The 19537-nt window shown below is 35.4% G+C and overlaps 2 protein-coding genes across 11 annotated transcripts in view; both read right to left on the minus strand.

Moving 5' to 3' along the window:
• Positions 1 to 7911, minus strand: part of Fktn (fukutin) — a 60821-nt gene extending 52910 nt beyond the window's left edge. Inside the window, exons 1-2 of one of the 4 annotated variants that reach the window (XM_074051326.1) lie at positions 7780 to 7911; positions 2021 to 2227 (exon numbers count right to left, since the gene is read on the minus strand). In XM_074051326.1, coding sequence (XP_073907427.1) covers positions 2021 to 2125 — 105 coding nt within the window. In that variant the 5' untranslated portion in view covers positions 2126 to 2227; positions 7780 to 7911. The other 3 variants (XM_074051327.1, XM_074051325.1, XM_074051328.1) reach the window with 3 other exon arrangements.
• A 6976-nt stretch (positions 7912 to 14887) lies between these two features.
• The window catches only part of Fsd1l (fibronectin type III and SPRY domain containing 1 like), a 73917-nt gene continuing 69267 nt past the window's right edge, over positions 14888 to 19537 (minus strand). For all 7 annotated transcript variants that reach the window (XM_074051332.1, XM_074051331.1, XM_074051330.1 and 4 more), the window contains one exon: positions 14888 to 17217. In XM_074051332.1, coding sequence (XP_073907433.1) covers positions 17095 to 17217 — 123 coding nt within the window. In that variant the 3' untranslated portion in view covers positions 14888 to 17094. The remainder of the gene's footprint in view (positions 17218 to 19537) is intronic.

Raw genomic sequence — 19537 nt, forward strand, 5'->3', positions numbered from 1 at the left:
AAGAGCATCTGTACTTCAAAGCTGAGGCCCAAGAAAATGCTCAAAAGACTACTCCACTGCAGGGGTTTGTAATTTAGAGACCTGGAGGGTTGTTCTGCCTCTGAAGAGTCAGCCATAACCCACCTACAGAATTTTAGCAAATCCAATAGATAAAATAATACTAGTTCCTTATCTTTAATTTTATTAATCTAGTGGATAATAGAAAAGCCAGCCTTATATAACCAGCAAGGGCCAAAGGAACTCTCTGGTAATGCTCTTAAATTAAATATAAGTAGAAATAGGCCTTCCTTAACTCCAAATTAGCAAATATCCCTTCATCCCTAATCAATGATAGATATCAGGATAATCTAATCTGGAAAGTTTTGCAGTCCTTCTCAACAGTCCTGCAGACACTTACTATTCCTAGAAGAAGCAACTAAGTTTCCAAATCATTATTTCTACATCTTTATGCCTACACATATAAAGTAACTTATATGATTACTCTTCCTCTGGTAGATGCTAAATTAAAATATACACAATAGTAAAACAAACTACTTGTCACTAAATACATTTAACTAATGGATTTTCTGTTGAATATTTTTATATAACTATACCAGAAAATTTCAATAGATTAAACACTGAAACTTGGCACTTCTAACTTGAGTATGCAATTACATGAACATTTGACTGTAATTTTTTTTACCATTTCTATTTTACTTTTTAAAAAAATTTTTTAGTGGGACTAGGCTTTGAACACAGGGCTTTGCATTTGCAAAGCAGGTGCCCAGCGCCTGAGCCACACCTCCAAGTCCATTTTGCTCTAGTTATTTTGGAGATGGGATCTCGTGAAGTATTATCCTGGGCTGGGCTTGAACCTCAATTCGCCCAGTCTTAGCCTCACAAGTAGTTAGGATTACAGACGTGAGCCACTGGCTGTAATTTTTTTATTTTTTGCAATACTGAGGGTTGAACTCAGGATTCATTGTAATTTTGAATTGCTTGTCACATCCCACAAAGACGATAATCCTTCAGAAATGTTTCTACAAAAATTAAAAAATAGAATTGATTTTATATACTACAAAGGAGAACTAGTAGTGGGAATGTAGACTAGTACAACCACTCTGGAAAAAAATTTGGAGGTTACTTAAAAAGCTAGACATGGATCTACCATTTGATCCAGTAATACCACTCTTGGGGATATATCCAAAAGACTGTGACACAGGTTACTCCAGAGGCACCTGCACACCCATGTTTATTGTGGCACTATTCACAATAGCCAAGTTATGGAAACAGCCAAGATGCCCCACCACTGACGAATGGATTAAGAAAATGTGGTATCTATACACAATGGAATTTTATGCAGCCATGAAGAAGAACGAAATGTTATCATTCGCTGGTAAATGGATGGAATTGGAGAACATCATTCTGAGTGAGGTTAGCCTGGCCCAAAAGACCAAAAATCGTATGTTCTCCCTCATATGCGGACATTAGATCAAGGGCAAACACAACAAGGGGATTGGACTATGAGCACATGATAAAAGCGAGAGCACACAAGCAAGGGGTGAGGATAGGTAAGACACCTAAAAAACTAGCTAGCATTTGTTGCCCTTAACGCAGAGAAACTAAAGCAGATACCTTAAAGCAACTGAGGCCAATAGGAAAAGGGGAACAGGTACTAGAGAAAAGGTGAGATCAAAAAGAATTAACCTAGAAGGTAACACACATGCACAGGAAATCAATGTGAGTCAACTCCCTGTATAGCTATCCTTATCTCAACCAGAAAAACACTTGTTCCTTCTTATTATTGCTTATACTCTCTCTACAACAAAATTAGAGATAAGGGCAAAATAGTTTCTGCTGGGTATTGAGGGGGGGGAGAGGGAGGGGGCGGAGTGGGTGGTAAGGGAGGGGGTGGGGGCAGGGGGGAGAAATGAACCAAGCCTTGTATGTACATATGAATAATAAAAGAAAAATGAAAAAAGAAAAAAAAAAAGAAAATGTAAAGCTAACATGAAGTCTAATGATAAAGAAAAATAATTACCTTTGCTGACAAATAATGCTTGTAATAGTACAACTGAAACAGCAGAAACGCAGAACTTGTCAATGTTAAAAGCGCCAAAATCACGTTCTTATTGATTCTACTCATTAGTCTGGGGTGTTCACTTGGTTGTCTTTTGACAGTAACCCAGTTGTTTTCATCTTTTTGGATAGGAAGATAATCTTGTTTTCTGTGAACAAAGAGATATTTCTGAAGAGAAAAAAGCTTATATTATTATTATTACCTCTAATCATCAGCAACAGCAAAGAAAAAATTATCTAAAGTTCCTCAGCACATTCTGACCAATGGGGGATTAGAAGAGGGTCTTCTCCAAAGTTTCCTATTCAGAAGACCTAGCTTGGGACCTCATGCATTTCCTCCAGGTTCCTAGAGACGCTGCTCACCATACTGAGAACACAGAGAAAACTTCAAAAGTTTCAGTCAAGGAATATAGTCAGTATGATAGCTCTTCATTGTTTTCTGAGGGTTTTTGTGTGCATGATTTAGAATGTTGTAAGTTTTCATAAATATCCCAAGCATGTTCTCAGTATCTTTAAGTGTAAAGAATGCCATGATAAACATTTTTGTTCGTTCATCTTTGGTCCCATTGCTGATTATTTCTTTAGAATAAGAAATTAAATAGAGACATACGTCTTCCTATCTCTTCTCTAATATTTGGTTTTGCTTAAATGTTATATTTAGGTCTTCTAGTGTTTACCATTATTCCTTCAAATATACTCACACCTCTACTATTTGATGTCCAGGCTTTGCATATCTTTTGTTCTCCAGTTACAAAATAAGAAAGTGGCATATTTATGTCACTTTCTGCCTTCTTTTCTCTTTTAATCCTGTTACTAGTTATTTCTTCTTTGTTATAGCTCTATTCTGTTCCATAATGATGAATCTGTTACTTTATTCTTATTCCTACAATGTTCTTAGCCAATTCCATTGCTGATAATCTCTGATCATTTATGGGTGACTGATTTTTATCTTCTTGTAGTTTATCAAAAAGAATTTAAGTTACTACTTACCTTGAGTTTTTGTATTGTTCAAAGACAGTTGTCAAATGACAGTCTGGCTTTGAGGTCATATTTTAGTTTCCCTGATAATTTAGTGGTAATTAGATTGTGCTATAACTCAGCTTTTTCTAAGCCCAACTACTAAGTGGCCTCTATAAACTACTACAGACAAAGTCCAAATTAATATCCTGTTCTTTTTGGGGGGACACATCTCTAGTTCATGGTTCTTATATGAAAAAAGAACTCTAAAACATATTATCAATAGTTTATATTTTTATCAAGATGATGGCCAATTAACTTTATTAAGTGCCCAGGTAATTCAGTGACCAAGGAGGAATATTACTTGTCAAATGTTTCTTGTTGGGCTGGAGGTGTTGCTCAAATGGTAGAGCGCTGTCTACAAGTTCCTTTGTACTATCACACTGTCTTTTCATTAAGATAGTAACCACTTAAAAATGAGTAATACGATATTTCTAAAAAGAGGTCAAAGCTTGTTGATATAACCTACAATGTCTCTGGCATTATCTTCCTTTTTTTTCCTTCACTGTCATCCTAATTAGACCTTAATTGCACTTAATGTTTTAATTGTAACTGATGTCCCTGTCTCCACTTTTTCTTTAACCATAGTTCTTCTTACACACTAACAGATGAAGCAAGTTGCTGACAAGTGTATCAACATATGCCACAACCAAAATTTTTCAATGGTCTCCTACCACCTACATATAAAGTTCCATATGGGGGTATTCACAATTTGACTGAATACAGGCAAACTTACTAACCTTTTTCCCAATTCACACTTACAGTTTTTGCTCAAGTACTCCTGGAACATGTCCCATGCTTTCCTGTGTCTGTGTTGTTGCTCATTACTACTTTCTTTTCTGAAATGTTCTCATCCACTTCCATAAATCCAATTACAACAGTCCTTTTCATAGGGCCTCTCAAAGTACCTTTTTTAAATAGTCTTCAATCCTCTTCCAAAGTCAGAAGTGATTATTCTTACTTTTAAAGGAAGTTTTACCTTCTTACAAGAAACAGTTTTTGTGTACTTATAGATTCCCTGCCCCCTCAACACACACTCACACAATGCTAAGCACAGGAGATAAAATGGTATGACATGGTTCTCTATCTTCTGAGAGTTTAAGGATGTGCATGGGAGCTTTCAAAAGAGGAAAGGCAGTAGTGATGGTGGTGGAGGGTGTGATGTACCTAAAAAGGATAGGAAGTTTTCCAAAATGCATAAGCCCCATCTCTTATGACTTCCACATTTATTAAGACTCACTAGTCTATTTTGTGTAGACTCAATTAGAGATAACTAGAGACAATAATAATACATTATAATTGCTATGAAGGGTGAAGCACAAGCACTAGAAAGCATAAAAGGCAACTAACTTTTAAGGTTTTTACTACTTTCTATTTGAATTATAGCCACTAGTGTGCATGACTCATGTCCCCCACTAGCCTAAAACTGGCTGAATTAATATCAAGTAATAGCAAGCATGCTAAATATACTAATACAACACACAATGCTCAAGTGCATAAAACTATTTAAAGGAAGGTTCTCTGGGCTATCATAAAACAGAATATGAAAAATGTCTTTGAGTTTAAAGCCTATAACCTAGTTCCAAGTCTCAAGCATTTAAAAGTAACATAGGGAGAGCAACATAACCTCTACCTCAACATGCTGAAACTTAAGAATAGATTTTTTAAAAAATAGTCTCTGTTTGACACTCCAGAAAAATCATAAATCTTGACTCCTTTTTGAATGACTATGCTATAAGGATGTTTTGAAAAGACTGTCTGCAATCAAAGACCTAGGTAAGAGGGGTTGGATCAGAAAGGAAGTAAAGATAGGTGGGATTGTCTTTAGGCTGGAAGGAGTATAGGGACTTTTCTTTTTCATTATTGTTTGTCTTATGTGAATACAATTAATTTTTTCATTAAAAAACTTTAAAAATTCTTCTCTCATCCTACAGCTCAATTAACAAATATTCATTTACAATAGCCCACATGTTATAAACCTTAATTATGCTAACATCTTCTCATTTTTGGAGTTACAGAATAATGTTAAATCAAGCTACTTTTAAGTATGTAAAATCTTCCTTTCAAAATGCAAGTACTTAACTGTTTTATGAGGACATTTGGGTATTGGGTAAAACTATAAGATTACTAGAATCAGACACAGGGTTCAGAGTATATTAAGGATATAGCGTAACATTTAAAGACCAAATATATATACATATATAATCTAGATGGGTGTTCCCCAATTTAACAATGATTGTTTTCAGGTGGAATCAGGGATTACTTTTATATTGTTTTTTAAGGTTTTCTAAATTACCCCAATATACTTATAATGAGCATAAATAACAAATGCAAATTTTTCATCTTAAGAAAAGCATATGACAGACAATAAGTGGCTTAATAACTGCCACATTTGCTAGTCATGATCTAGATCCTTGTCACATAAAAGCATGGCCCTCAGACCACCAATATCAGCATCACGTTGGAACTTGTTAGAAATACAGAAATTTTATCATATTGGAACTTGTTAGAAACACAGAATTTTCAGGTCTCACCGCATATCAACAGATTCATAGTGTACATTTTAGCAAAAATCCTCAGGTGATCGATATGTATATTAAGCTTTGAAAAGTAGTGATCTATACATTAAACTCAGGGCCTTGTGCTTGCTAGGCAGGTGCCCTACCACTTGAATCATGCCCCAGCCTTTTTTGCTTTAGTTATTTTTCAGGTAGCATATCAGCATTTTTGCTTTTGCCTGGGCTAAAATGCTCCAACTTATGTCTCCCATGTAGTTGGGATGACAGGTGTGTGTCACACATAGTAACTGAAAAACATATTTGTTGATAAATATGTAAATGATATTGCTTCTGTGTAGACAATCATACAGGCAGTGGAAATTTTTATCTATTTGAATTATATTCTGCTAGAGTTCCAAAGTGGTGCTTAATATTTGTTGTAAATTATTAATAATTTCAGTAACAATTGGCTACCTATAATCTATGACTATATTGTTTTCTAAAAGGAGTCCTTACTCTTAGATCCAAGATCTATATGCCTCCTTCAACAATTTCTTTCTAGCCTCGTATCTGTGGGTACATCCTGTAAGTTCCTCTTCCTACAATCTCTCCTCAAAGCAAACCCATTCTAAAGATTTTTAACTCTCACCTCAAAAAGAAAACTTACCATTTAAATTTCAGTCTGTGTTCTCACTGCCTGTATTTTCAACTCTATTTCTTACATCTCAAATTTAAAGTTCAAAATGAGCTATCTTCCTTTCCTCCTCCAGAAGAAAGCTCTCCATCCTTACAGACTTTTCAACAACACCAGAGCTATAGCCTGAATTGTTTTACTCCCCCCACACTATCATATGTTGGAATTCAGTAGAATTCCCTTTTTCTTTTTTGTCAAAACCATGTTCAAAGTATCAACCATGTAGATCCAGAAATCAAGTCCTGTTCTGACATTTCCCTCATTTTCTTCCCTCTTACAGCATTGCACTTTCCTTCCACTTAGAGTCCCTTTACCATTCATTTCTATCCTCAAATCATCTACTCTCACTAAATATATCCCTACAAATAGACACTAAAATATGAATGCTATCACTAATGTTTATATCTTTATACATGATGCTCGCCCAGAGATGGTTCCTAACCATTCAAACCCTATTCCTGAACAGGTACTAGAGAAAAGGTTAGATCAAAAAGAATTAACCTAGAAGGTAACACCCACGCACAGGAAATCAATGTGAGTCAATGCCCTATATAGCTATCCTTATCTCAACCAGCAAAAACCCTTGTTCCTTCCTATTATTGCTTATACTCTCCCTACAACAAAATTAGAAATAAGGGCAAAATAGTTTCTGCTGGGTATTGGGGGGGGAGAGGGAGGGGGCGGAGTGGGTGGTAAGGGAGGGGGTGGGGGCAGGGGGGAGAAATGAACCAAGCTTTGTATGCACATATGAATAATAAAAGAAAAATGAAAAAAAAAAAAAACCCCTATTCCTCCTCAGAGTCCAGCTCAATTCAATCACAGCCTTTTCTTCTGGGATCCCCTCTTTTCCCAATTCCTAAACTACTGCTCTATCTCTCACTTGAATATTTGTTCATAGGTTGATTTTTAGTCACTGGAAATCTTCAAAAGACAAAAAGTCTGGACTATCATTTAGGTCCTCTTTTTACACCTGAGAAAACAAAACGGGTCCAAAGAACAGCGGCTTGTCTCATGCTTCTTGAGAAATGGGCGATGGGGATGAAATCCGCGTTTGTTTCTCTGGCTCCTAGGCAAAGCGTCTAACAGTCACGTCTATGCATATCCCATCTTTCCCGTCCTCTCCCAAGTGACAATGCAAACGAAAGGCAGGCCCCAAAGCCATATGGAACTTTATTTACCAAGGCTCGCAGTGTGACCTTATCTGTAACACACAAAGGGGTGCTCAGTATTCTCCTCCGAAAGGATGGGAAGCTGAGCCCGGGGAAGCGCCTTCTCTGTAAAGCGGCTGCAGCTCCCTACTGCCCACAGAACTTCTCCCTTCCTCGCAGGCATCAAGTCCTCCCCCGCTGGGACCCAACCTTAGCTGGCGTCACATTCCGGCCTGGCCTCCCCGCGAGCTCATTCCTCCGGTGCATGCAGATGACTCGCTCAAATGTCCCTATCCTAATCCGCTTCCTGTAGGCGTCTCAATCACCCTACAAACCTCCATTTGTCTCAGGATGAGGCTGTTACCTGCTGATACGCCCGGGAGCGTGGGAAGAACTGGCCAGGGCCTGGGAGCTACCGAGCCTGGGTGCCCAGAAGACTGGGAGACGCCTGGTGAGGTCACCCGAGCTTCTGGCGAGACCCGTCAGAAGGCGCCGGCCGAAGTCCAATCACAGAGCGCGGCGGCGGCGGCGGCAACTCTGCTTTACGGCAGTCACAGCAACTGCCGCAAAAGCGGCCGTCAAGTGCAGAGCCGCGGACACTGGCCCGGATGGTGCTGATGTTCCTGGTCCGGACCTAGTCTCAGCTTGTCTACAGCTCTTGCTACTGCACCTCCCCAAGTTAATCCTTTTTTTTTTTTCTAGTCAGTTAGCCAAAGCTCTTTCATCCGTTGCTTACCTAATAAGTACAGAAGAGCACGAGGCAACCTGAGATTTTAGGAAAACCTTTCAGTGGACGATGAATTGAAGAGACACCAGCTGAGCTGTTTGCCCCAAGTGTGAGAGTTCGCCAGACACAATCCAGAATAACAGCTTCATGTAATCGTCAGATGAACAGCGAATAAGTTTTTCGGTGCATGTGCCAAGCAGAATGGGATTCAGAATAGCTCCCTGACTTGCGGTTTGGGCAGCATTAGTTAAGACCGGGCATAGAGTGGGAGATAGCTGCTGTCAGTATTGCTCATGAAGTTGCATTTAATCAAAACTCTTGATCTCTAGCACAGGGTATAGCGAAGCAATCAGCTAATTTCAGATTGTAGTACATTCTACAAAACCAACATCCCAGTTTCTGATATCAATGTCATTTAAAAACATTTAAGGGGAACACTACTACAAAATCAGAAACTTAATCAAATGCAACATGTCTGGATCCTAATATGAGTAAGCCAACCATAAAAGGATAATTTGAAATAACCGAAATGTTAGTATGGACTGAGACATTAGACGATAGTAAAGATTTACTATTTTTTCTAAAAATTTTAATGGAATGTGGCTGTTTTGTTTTTTTTTTTTTAAGTCATCATTCAGGCATACTGCAGTACTTGCAGGTGAAATCTAAAAAAACAGGCAACACAAATATGGCAAATAGTTAACTGATAAATCTAAGTGATGAGCATAAACTGATCATGCTTTTTATTTTTGGCAGCACCGGGGTTTGAATTGAGGGCCTCACACTTGCTAGGCAGGCACTCTTATGGCTTCAGCCACTCTGCTAGCCCTTTTTATGTATGGATTTTTTTGAGAATAGGGTCTTGAGAACTATTTGCTGCTGGCTGGTTTGGAACCATGATCCTCCAAATCTTTGCCTCCCAAGTAGCTAGGATTACAGAAGTGAGCCCACTCTACTTTTCTGTCTTTTTCAAAATTACAAAAGTAACTAGAAAAGAAAAAAATTACCAGTCTTTTTTAGAAGTGAGTACTTTTCAAGTATATAGCAAATCTCATTCTCTACCAACCTATAAAAAGGTAGTTAAAGTAGAGGATTACTCTAGACAATCTTTTGATTTGAGCTAGGTTTTTTAAGTTTGGAGCTCATAGTTTTTCTTAAAGATACAAAGGAAGGAACTTGAATTTGAGGTCCTGATTTTCTGGGGGTGTAATTTTCCTCTATCATTTATAATTATGTTGGATATAACCTGTCAGCAACTTTTTTTAAGCTCTTTATCTCTAAAGTTTCTCACTTTTCTTATAAGTAACTTTACACCTTCTTCCCACTGGTTCATATATTTAAATTATATAACAATGACTGCCACTGGCATAAACAGACTTAGGAACAAACAGCTAACAAGGTAAACATACAAGTCTACTGATGACAAAAATACTGCTCAAGCATACCAGAGGTTCAGCTGTTGAGACCAGCTCACTGTAAAAATCAGTATGTTTAATTGGGTTGGAAACAGGGTACAAAGATGAGTAAAAACAGCCTCTTTTACAAGTAAAGCATCCATCTTTCAAAAGTCACTCAGGTGTGTGCATGCAAGTGGGTTTTGGAGCAACAGTAATAGATACCAAGCCTGACATTTTAAGTCTAAGAAGCTAGGACCTAACCACCAAATAAAATGTCCTTTCATTGATAACAAATATTTTACTAGCTGTGAAGGGTTACATGGAAGCCCCATAATCAGTCTCTCTTGTGGTGACCTTGTCCATAATTGGCATAAATATACTATTATTACCATGTAGTATAAATAAGGAAAAATTGGACAGAAAAGTAGAAATGCACCTGATTTCCCAAGCTCTTGTCCTACAGAGATCCCAGCCAGGGCTGGCATACCACCGAAAAAGCTCCAATTGAGGACACCAACTCCCACAATTGTTTTTTTATTGGTGGTACTGAGGTTTGAACTCAGAAACTTGCTTACTAGTTAGGTGCTGTGGCCCCTGAGCCATGCCCCCAGCCCTTTTTTTGCTTGGAGATATTTTTCAGAGAGGATGTTTCATTTCTTGCCTGAGGCAGTTACCTATGCCTTCTGCTTACCTGGGACCACAAACACACACTACCACACCCAGCTTGTTAGTTGAGATGGGATCTCTTTTTGCCTGGACTGGCCTCAAACCTTGATACTCCTGATACCCACCTCCTGAATAGCTGGGAACAGGCCTATATTTATAACATTTCCTTTGTGTGTGTGTGTATGTGTGTGTGTATAGAATGTATCCACCCCACTACATGACAACGGTAGCTTGCTGATGCAGCAAGTTATAAAGTGAACCTTCAAAATTCTGGTTGTATATTCATTTATTGAGGTAGCTCAGAGCTGTCAGGCCAGTTCTTTGCCTAACAACCACAAAAGGAAAAGATATTTGCCTCCAGGGTCATCCAGATTTGTCTTTCTTCAATTAGTAGTCAGATTGCTTTTATTTTACTATTGTAATACTATAGTGAATGTTGGCTTATTTGTGAATTTATATGTAAAAGAAATACTTAGAAAAGGAATTAACTTTTCAAGGTTATGTGGATTTAAAATCTTGACATTGTTAAATTATTCTCCAGAAAAGTTGCACCCTTACCTAGTCCTTCTATATAAGGGTACTCCTTTCCCAGTACCTTTGTCACATTCCTCTTCCCATAACACAAGATTATCCAGTTTCCTTTCATCCTTCTCTGGTGAAAAAGATCTCAGAAATGAGAGATACAATCTCACTTAGTCATTGGTTGATATTCTTTTTTCTCCTAAACTTGCTTCAAATTAGAATACTAATTTTTAAACAGGTTTATTTAGGCTCTGATTCTGACTCTTAGTTACCATCTACCAAAATGCAACCCAAGATGTGACAGACTTTAAAGATAGAAATTCCTAATTAGTTATATACAGCAGGTTTCATTTTTGTTCATAGTACAGCTTCTAGAGCTATACTATGCAAAACAGTTGCTACCAGCAACATGTACTACTTTGTGTTTAATTAAATTAAAATTAAAAATATAGTTGTTCAGTACATTTGTCACAGTAGCTGCCTGTGGTTAGAGGCTACCATATTAGACAGGACAAATACAGAACTTTCCATCATTTCATGTAATTCTGTTAAATAGCACTGCTCTAATAATGTCTTGGGCAAAAAGTACCATGAATTTTTAAATATTCTCATTCCCAACAACACATTGTAGATCTTTAAATAAAAGTTGATGAATATTAAGCACTGAAGCAAAAGAAAGCAAGGAAAAAAGTTTAATTTTTCAATGAGATAATACAGGTGTATAAATAATACAGGTTAACTGGGGCATTCTATACAGAACATACAATCATTTCAATATACAAGTTACTCCATTTTGAATACCCTATTTTAAAGTAAAAAACCATTTTAAAAGCTCCATATTGTTTCTCAGAAAAGTGAGGCAATGTGCTCATTAAAAAACTATTTTGCAGCACTTGGTATATCAGAAGTAGTTTATTAATGGTCTTGTCCATAGCTTAAAGGTTAAACCTGAGGAATTAGGATTTTTATTATAACTGCATAGTAAAATCATATCCAGATAATACATACCAAAATCTGTAGATTAAGATAACTTGTAAACCCAAAATAAATAAATCCAACATAAAACAACAGATATATCAAGAGAGGTACTAAATGATATATGTTAACCTAGAAGGTTTTGAAATGCTTCATTTTATTTTCTTTTAAAGACAAGGCAACAACATTGTCAAATGCTCAGTAGGCATACCTTATTATCATTTTACCCAGTGACAACAACTGCTGAATCATTTGGTAGTCTGGAAAAATTTAGGCCAAATTCACTCTTTGCATGTGGCACTAAACAGTCTTAAATTGAAAGTGCAAATTCCTGGATGGAAAAGTAGCTTAATTAATCTGTTTATTTATGCTATTCTACACTCAAGCTTTAATGCTGTGGGCGATCTTTTACAGCTCTAGAAATTCTTGAAATTGATGAGAAAATATAAAAAGACCACAAGTCATGCACAATGTAAATTAATATTAAAGGGCATTTTAATACAGGAGGTTTCATTTTTAGAATTACATTTTAAATCACTGATGATACCACTTTAAGAACATGCTTTATCAAAATAAATGGCATTTAGAAGTATCCAAACACTTAGATCCATCAGCAACTAAAAATAACACCTTACGTTTACAAATAGGACTTTACAGTTGTTGAAGCTGTAATTTCACACACTCCATCTCATTTTAGTCCTCACAACAGCCCTGTGAGGTAGGTGGAATAAGTTACAAGTATTTTAAGTAAGGCAACAGAGGCCCAAAGGTGATGGATGATTTACACAAAGGTCATAGATCTAGTATACAGTAAAGCTATGGTAATTTAAATACTTTAAAAGGAATGATGCCCAAATCTTTTTTATTTCATACACAGACATTTTTAAAGACTAGTGGCTTTTAATATAAATTACTCCAAAACTTCAGCTATTATATATCTTTAGTATGACTTAGTTATAAATTTGATTTTAAGGAGTCTCCCTTAAAAGGTGAATTAGACTCGGTGCTTTGGTACCTTAGAGATATTGGAAATGTCTTTTAAAAAAAAGATGGATTCTCCTCATAGTCCTGTGCTCTCCAAAAAGTTCCAGTATTAATAAAACTGCCTTTTGCCAATCACTTTAACAATTTGACTTATTTAAAAAGTAGTCCAAATTTAAGCTTCAAACCAAAGCAAACACACTCACCTACCTTCTGCCTACATACTGCAAAATCCTGTTTTTATTCCTAAGGAACAACTGAGATTGACTAGGTACTATATCAAGAAAACATATTAATTTAAATAAACATACCTTAAATCATTAAGAATCAGTACCCTATACTGACCTAGAAATAACAAATACTCTTTTGTTTAATAATTTGATGGTCTAAGTACCATGGCAATTTCTGGTATTTATTTACTAAGCCAACAGGAGCCTTTTATATGGTGTGTCCAACAATGTCTTTCAATAAAAAATCACAGATACCAAAAGTGATCTGCTTAAACTCTAATTCAAAATCATTAAAGTATTTAGGTTAATCATATATTCCAGGTAACAAAGCTATCATATATGGCATCAGAATTATAATTTCAGAATATGAATACTACATGATACACAAAACTAAAACTACTGAACATGAGGTAATCTTGCTGTGATGATGAAGAAAACATTTATGACGTGTTATAATTAAACTTTAGTGCTGAAAGATACATTTTGTTAAAAATAAACCTGTGAGTACCTGGACATTTGTAAATTTATGATAACTATTAAGTTTTTCTCTGAAAGAATATATCTAGTGTAAAAATAAGAAACAAATTTTTCAGACCTATTTATGTGACTATATAAAAGTGAACTATATTATATGCAGTTAATTTGAAGGTCTCTTTTACAAGCTACAACAAATGGTTAAAAACTTCTGAATTATTAGCAAAACATTTTTTAAATACAGTCTCTATCACACAACTCAAAAGCAGCAGAATGAGGTGAACAGTAAATTAATCTTTATTAGTTTTGGAAATGTGAATACAAAGTAATCAAAGTTTGAATGCCATAGCATAGAAACTAAAATATTTGTTGTATGAACTAGTCAATGAATGAAGACTGATCTAACAAATATGCTGTTAAAATAGGAATTATGATGATTTAAAAATAGGTTTTTTTAGCCTAGAATCATATAATTCATAGTAAGAAGTCTATCCTGTCTTTTAAAATTAATACTCTTTGGAATAATAATTTTACATATACAGCCTTTTCTAAATCTTTCCAAATTTTTAAAAAACAAACAAAATACATAAATAACTACAATTTTATGGGAAAGAATATAGAGAAAACCTAATCATTCTAGATGTCATGAAATAGAATATCTTAGCCTAATTAGAAGATTTCATCACAAATACTTTTATTGTTTATACCACCATGGATCAGCCCCCAAATTCAAATTATACATGATACTGTTGATGCTTTAATTTCATAAATTAATAAATAAATGAAAACTATGTTTTATATAACGTGGAGAAAAATTACTATTTGCAGAACAAAGTTGGCCAAGTTTAACTGTATAACACTCAAAACGGTACAGATGTCATCAACTAAACCCACTTACAAACAGACATGCCCTTAATACTTCTAATTCATTTACCTATACCTGGAACATTCAAAGAATCACTGTATATTTAATTTCTATGTGCACTAACGATTAAATGATTAGTATATACATATTTGCCAGAAGTTAAAGATGTATGTGACATAGTCAGCTGAAAGAGTCAAAATGAATTGTAGAAAAATTCTTTTTCTAAAGTGCATAAGGCAGCTCTTTCATTTCTATATCCAGTTTAATAAAAACAGGTCTGGAATTCATTTGCTAAAGGGAAATGAAATACTCAGTGCATGTTTTTTTAAAACATAATTTTTACACCTGTGAAATAGCCATTACAGTCAACCTCTCATGCATTTCCTTTATAGAAAGCAGTCATGTTTGACGTGTCAAAACAAAAAGGTAAATAAAATAATAAAGAGTGTTTGAAAGGGTTTACCAACTTTCTACAATGTATTAAGTTGAGCAAAAGAGCTCAATATTTTTAACACAAATGTCAATGAAAATGTCATATATCATGATCAAATTAACAGTTATCTTTAGATAGGCACTATGTTATTTTTAGTCTGAAAATAAGTTTAACAAATATTCTCTGCTTAACTTAAATAAAATTCTTTTTTTTTTTTTTGGTGGAACCTGGGGTTTGAACTTTGGGTTTTTTGCTTGAGTCACACCTCCAGTTCATTTTCCTCTGGTTGTTTGGAGATTGGGTCTCACAAACTATTTGCCTGGGTTGGCCTCAAACTATGATTATCCCAATCTCAGCCTCCCAAGTAGCTACGATTACAGACATGAACTACCGGTGCCCAGCCAAAATTAAATTCTTAAAACAAAATAAAATACCACACAGTTCTTTAATTTTAGAGACCTTTAAGAAGAAGCAGAGAGAGGGAACCCCTCAGATCCTTATTTTGAAGTACTAATAGTAAAATTTAATAGCAAGTATTACTTGGAATGAGAACCTGGACTCTGAATTTATTGAATATATTTATTACTACAAAGCCACTGAGAAATGAAAATTTCCCAGTGAAATTAATACATTTTCCAAATGAATATTAGAAAATTTTATGTGAAAACTCTCAAATGATGTCATGAGCATAAGAAAGAATCATATGCACTTCTCCAGCCCCTGACTAGTATTTCCTTTTCCCCACTTCCCTGCAACAGAAGGCCCTCACTACTATATAATGTAATGCTGTCTGGCTGAATATCAATTGACACCGCATGGGGCAGGGAGCAAGAGCATGCTTAGAGGAAGAAGGCACTGGATTCTTGACAAGACACAATTATGTAAGACATAATAGTAAAAAATTCTATACAAGAACATTGGCTTTTCCAGTGTAATTTTGCTAAAATATACTGTGTAGCTATTCACATAAGCAACTGCACTAAATTACTTCTTTCAGGTTTGAGTCTATGAAAGGGAAATTCCTTTTTTCCTTAGGTCCTGGAAATAGCCTTTCTATAGGGATCAGAATACTCAAAAATTTTCCAAAATACAAGGAACAAAAATTAAAATATTTATTTGGAGAAGTCTTAAAATTACCAGCATGTTGTCAGATAATAATGCAGATATTTGTCCTCTGAGGAAAAAAATACCCTAGGTCTATTTGTTTCATCAATGGAACAAAATGTCTTAATCGGTAAGCAGTAAATTTGAAGAGGGAATGAGTTATTACTATTGCACAGGCCTTATATTGAAAGTAACTCAAATGTTAGCAGCAATGATCTCTTTTTGGGGGAAGATGTCACAGCATGAGATACACTTAAAACAATGAAAGAAGCTCAGTCAGAGATTAAAAGTTTCCAAAATTTAAGAAAAATACACATTCTTATTTCTTTAAAATTCTCAGAGAATTCTTAAAATACTGTAATTACAACTTTTAGTTTGGCTCAAAGGACTTGCGTTACAAATTTTAATCGACTTTTTTTTATTTAAGGACAGAGCAAGATTTATTACATGCTCAGGACAAGCCATGGGAAGAGGCAGGGTAAGCACTCAGCCTCTTTAATCAACTTTTTAAGAATAGATTTTTCTGCTTAATCACCTCAGGCTTTATGTCTTGTTCAACATATTCCCCCAAGTTTGGCAAAGGTATCCATATTGATTTTTGGAAGTATTACACTCCTTTAGAAAGCAAATGAATATAAGCAAAAGGACTGAGGAAAAAATAACCTCTGAATGGTTCTTTGAAAAACTCATATGCCAATTAAGTCAGAGATAGGTAGATTTTTTTTCAAAATAGTTGTTTAAACCATATCATATTAAAAAGAATATAGTAAAGAATTTTTTAGGCATCTCCCATCCTTCCTTCTTAAGAAAAGTGGAGTAATATATAGTTTTCTGCCCTTTATTTATAAACTTTCATTCCTAATAATAATGTTAAAATCAGCAATAATTATAATCACTTAGTGCCAAATTCAAATGGGAATTTTATCAAAGATGGATTTAAGAGAGGAAGGAAGGCAAGCCTTAAAAAGCTTTTGCAGCCCGGGTCCTAAGCTTAAATGAAACCTACTAAAGAGCCAAGGTAATCTAAGAAACACAAAAATGAGTTTCTATATAAATACTTAAACACTGTCTTTTTCCCATTTTCTATTCAAAACATCAGTGTCTTGCTCAATAACTGCTTGCTTCTATGATATTGCACAGGAGATTCCTATAAATGCTCCATACTAGATGCATAAGCTAACAGATTCCAGGCCTAAAGCAGACACAGCAAACCTGATTTCCACCACTCACAACTTTCTGTGATTAGCAACAGCACAGAAAAGGCCACCCAATCAAGAGGGAGGGTAAACATATTCTGAGTAAGCATTACTGAGTAACATTGTTCAGACTGCTAGCTGAGCCAGTCATTCCATTTTCACTTTTCTGAAGTGTTCTCACAGCGCTTGGAACCTGCATTCCAGTACTCAAAGAAAGTCCACCACACCAAACCTAAGAAAAGACAAAAACAAAGCCCCTGTTAGATTTCAAATCAGATCAAAACACCAGTGATTCTTTTAAATTTTTTTCCTTTTGGTGGTGAACTCAGGGCTTCGAGCTTACCAGGCAGATGTACCACTTGATCCACATCTCTAACCCTTTATTATTTTTCAAATAGGGTCTCACATTTTTAAACCCCAGGCTGGCCTGACTTTGATCCTATTTATGCTTCCTGTATAGCTGGGATTACAGATGTGTACCACCATGTCCAGCTTTTTTTTTTTTTTTTTGTGGTCCTGGGGTTTGAACTCAAAGCCTCACACTTGCTAGGCAGGTTCTTTACTACTTGAGTCACTTCACTAGCCCTATGCCCAGCTTTTATTGGTTGAAATGGGATGGGATCTCCCAAACTTTCTGCCTGGGCTGACCTCCAACCCCAATCTTCACAATCTCTGTCTCCCACATAGCTAGAATTAGAGGCGTAAGTCCTGGCAACAGGTTTCCAGTGATTCTTAAATTTCTATTTCAAAGCCAAATGGCAGGTGCATGAAAACCAACAAGTACCAAAATGACAGCCTTCATATTTGTGCTGAGGAGAAGCAGGAAAATTCAGGATTCTTCTAAAACCACAGAGGCCAAAAGAAGTCTTTATGGTAGCAGAAGCCACTGAAGGTACACCCAAGAAAGGGAACTCAGAACTGAAGAAATTTAGACTAAACTGGATTCAATTTAGGCAAAAGATATTGGCCATCATTACTGACACTAACCTTTACAACCAAGGGAAGTGCACAAAATACCCAACTTCCTTATTCCATATATTCCTTTAGGTTTTGATCATGAGATGTCACCCTTGACTATAGGAATCTAATGTCCCTCTTCTAACAGAGTTCATTGGTTTCTTGTTAACAGGAAGAACATTTAAAATTCTTTAAGAAGGACTTCTAAGAAAAATGCAAATGACAATATCCAAGTCAATTACCATGTTCTATTAGTTATCACAAATATGAATAAGTTTCTAAAAAAAGCTTTGCTTGTGAAACAGTGCACTATTATTCAACAAAGTAAAACAAAGCAGATTGGGAACAGAGTTAAAACTTAAAATATGAAAATATGAACCATTAAAGTTATCATCAGCTACCATATATGTAGCAGATACAAGTCTAAAGCAAAGGAAATTCTAGAAGTTTAGTATTTCCACTGTCAGTTAGTATCTACTAACTGGAGTACTGAACCAAAGAATCTATTGACTGAAATTCATAATTATATAATTAAAACACCCTAAAATTTCAAAGTCAGCAGGCTCCGTAATGATAAAATCCTGACATTAAAAAATTACTAGGTTTAGCACAAAGGTACAAAAGCAAATTAATGGAGAAAGGGTAGTACTTTTCAATAAGTAGTAGCAAAAGAATTGGATATCCATATGCAAAAAGTGAACCTTGAACCCTATTTTATAGAAAAATTAATTCAAAGTGAATCACAGATCTAAATATAAAACCTAAAATTTCACTGAGAAACACAAGAATATCTTTGAGACCATGTGTTAGGCAAAGACTTACCCATAAAGGAGAAAAAGTCAGATAAATTGGACTTTATATCAAAATGAAAAGCTTTACTTGATGTCTAGTAAATGAAAAAGCAAGCTATAAACTGGGGAGAATATCTACAAAACACATTCAATAAAAGTTTTATAGCCCAAGTTTATAAAGAACTCTGAAAATTCAACAATAAGTAAATAAATATTGCCTCACAAAATGAGCAAAGGAATTTAACATCTGCTTCATCAAAGAAATTATACAGGGTTGGGGATTTAGCTCAGTGGAAGAGCGCTTGCACTGGCAAGTACAAGGCCCTGAGTTCAGTCCTCAGCACAGGAAAAAAAAAAAGAAATTATACAAATGGCAAATAAGTGCATGAAAAGATGCTCAGCATCGTTTGTCATTAGCAAAGTGGGAATAATGAAACAACCACTACATACATACTAAAACAGTATCAGGACAAGAAAAATCTTGACAATACCAAACAATGCAAGGATGTGATAAACTCTCATATATTGCTGTTAGTAATGCAAAAATGGTATAACCACTTTGGAAAACATTTTGTTAGTTTCTCATAAAGCTAAGCATACAATCTTTATGTGTTCCAGCTACCTATTACTCTTAGATATTTACCTGAGAGAAACGAAACAGTATTTTCACACAACACTCAAGTGTGAATGTTTATAGTATAATTATTCATATGATTATTTATAAATGCCCAAACTTCAATGAAGGAAAATAAAACCAAGTTTAATAAGTTTAAAATAATTTTCCAAAGCATTGTATGGTACTTA

This window comes from Castor canadensis, chromosome 13, assembly GCF_047511655.1.
Source record: "Castor canadensis chromosome 13, mCasCan1.hap1v2, whole genome shotgun sequence".
Lineage (NCBI taxonomy): Eukaryota > Metazoa > Chordata > Mammalia > Rodentia > Castoridae > Castor > Castor canadensis.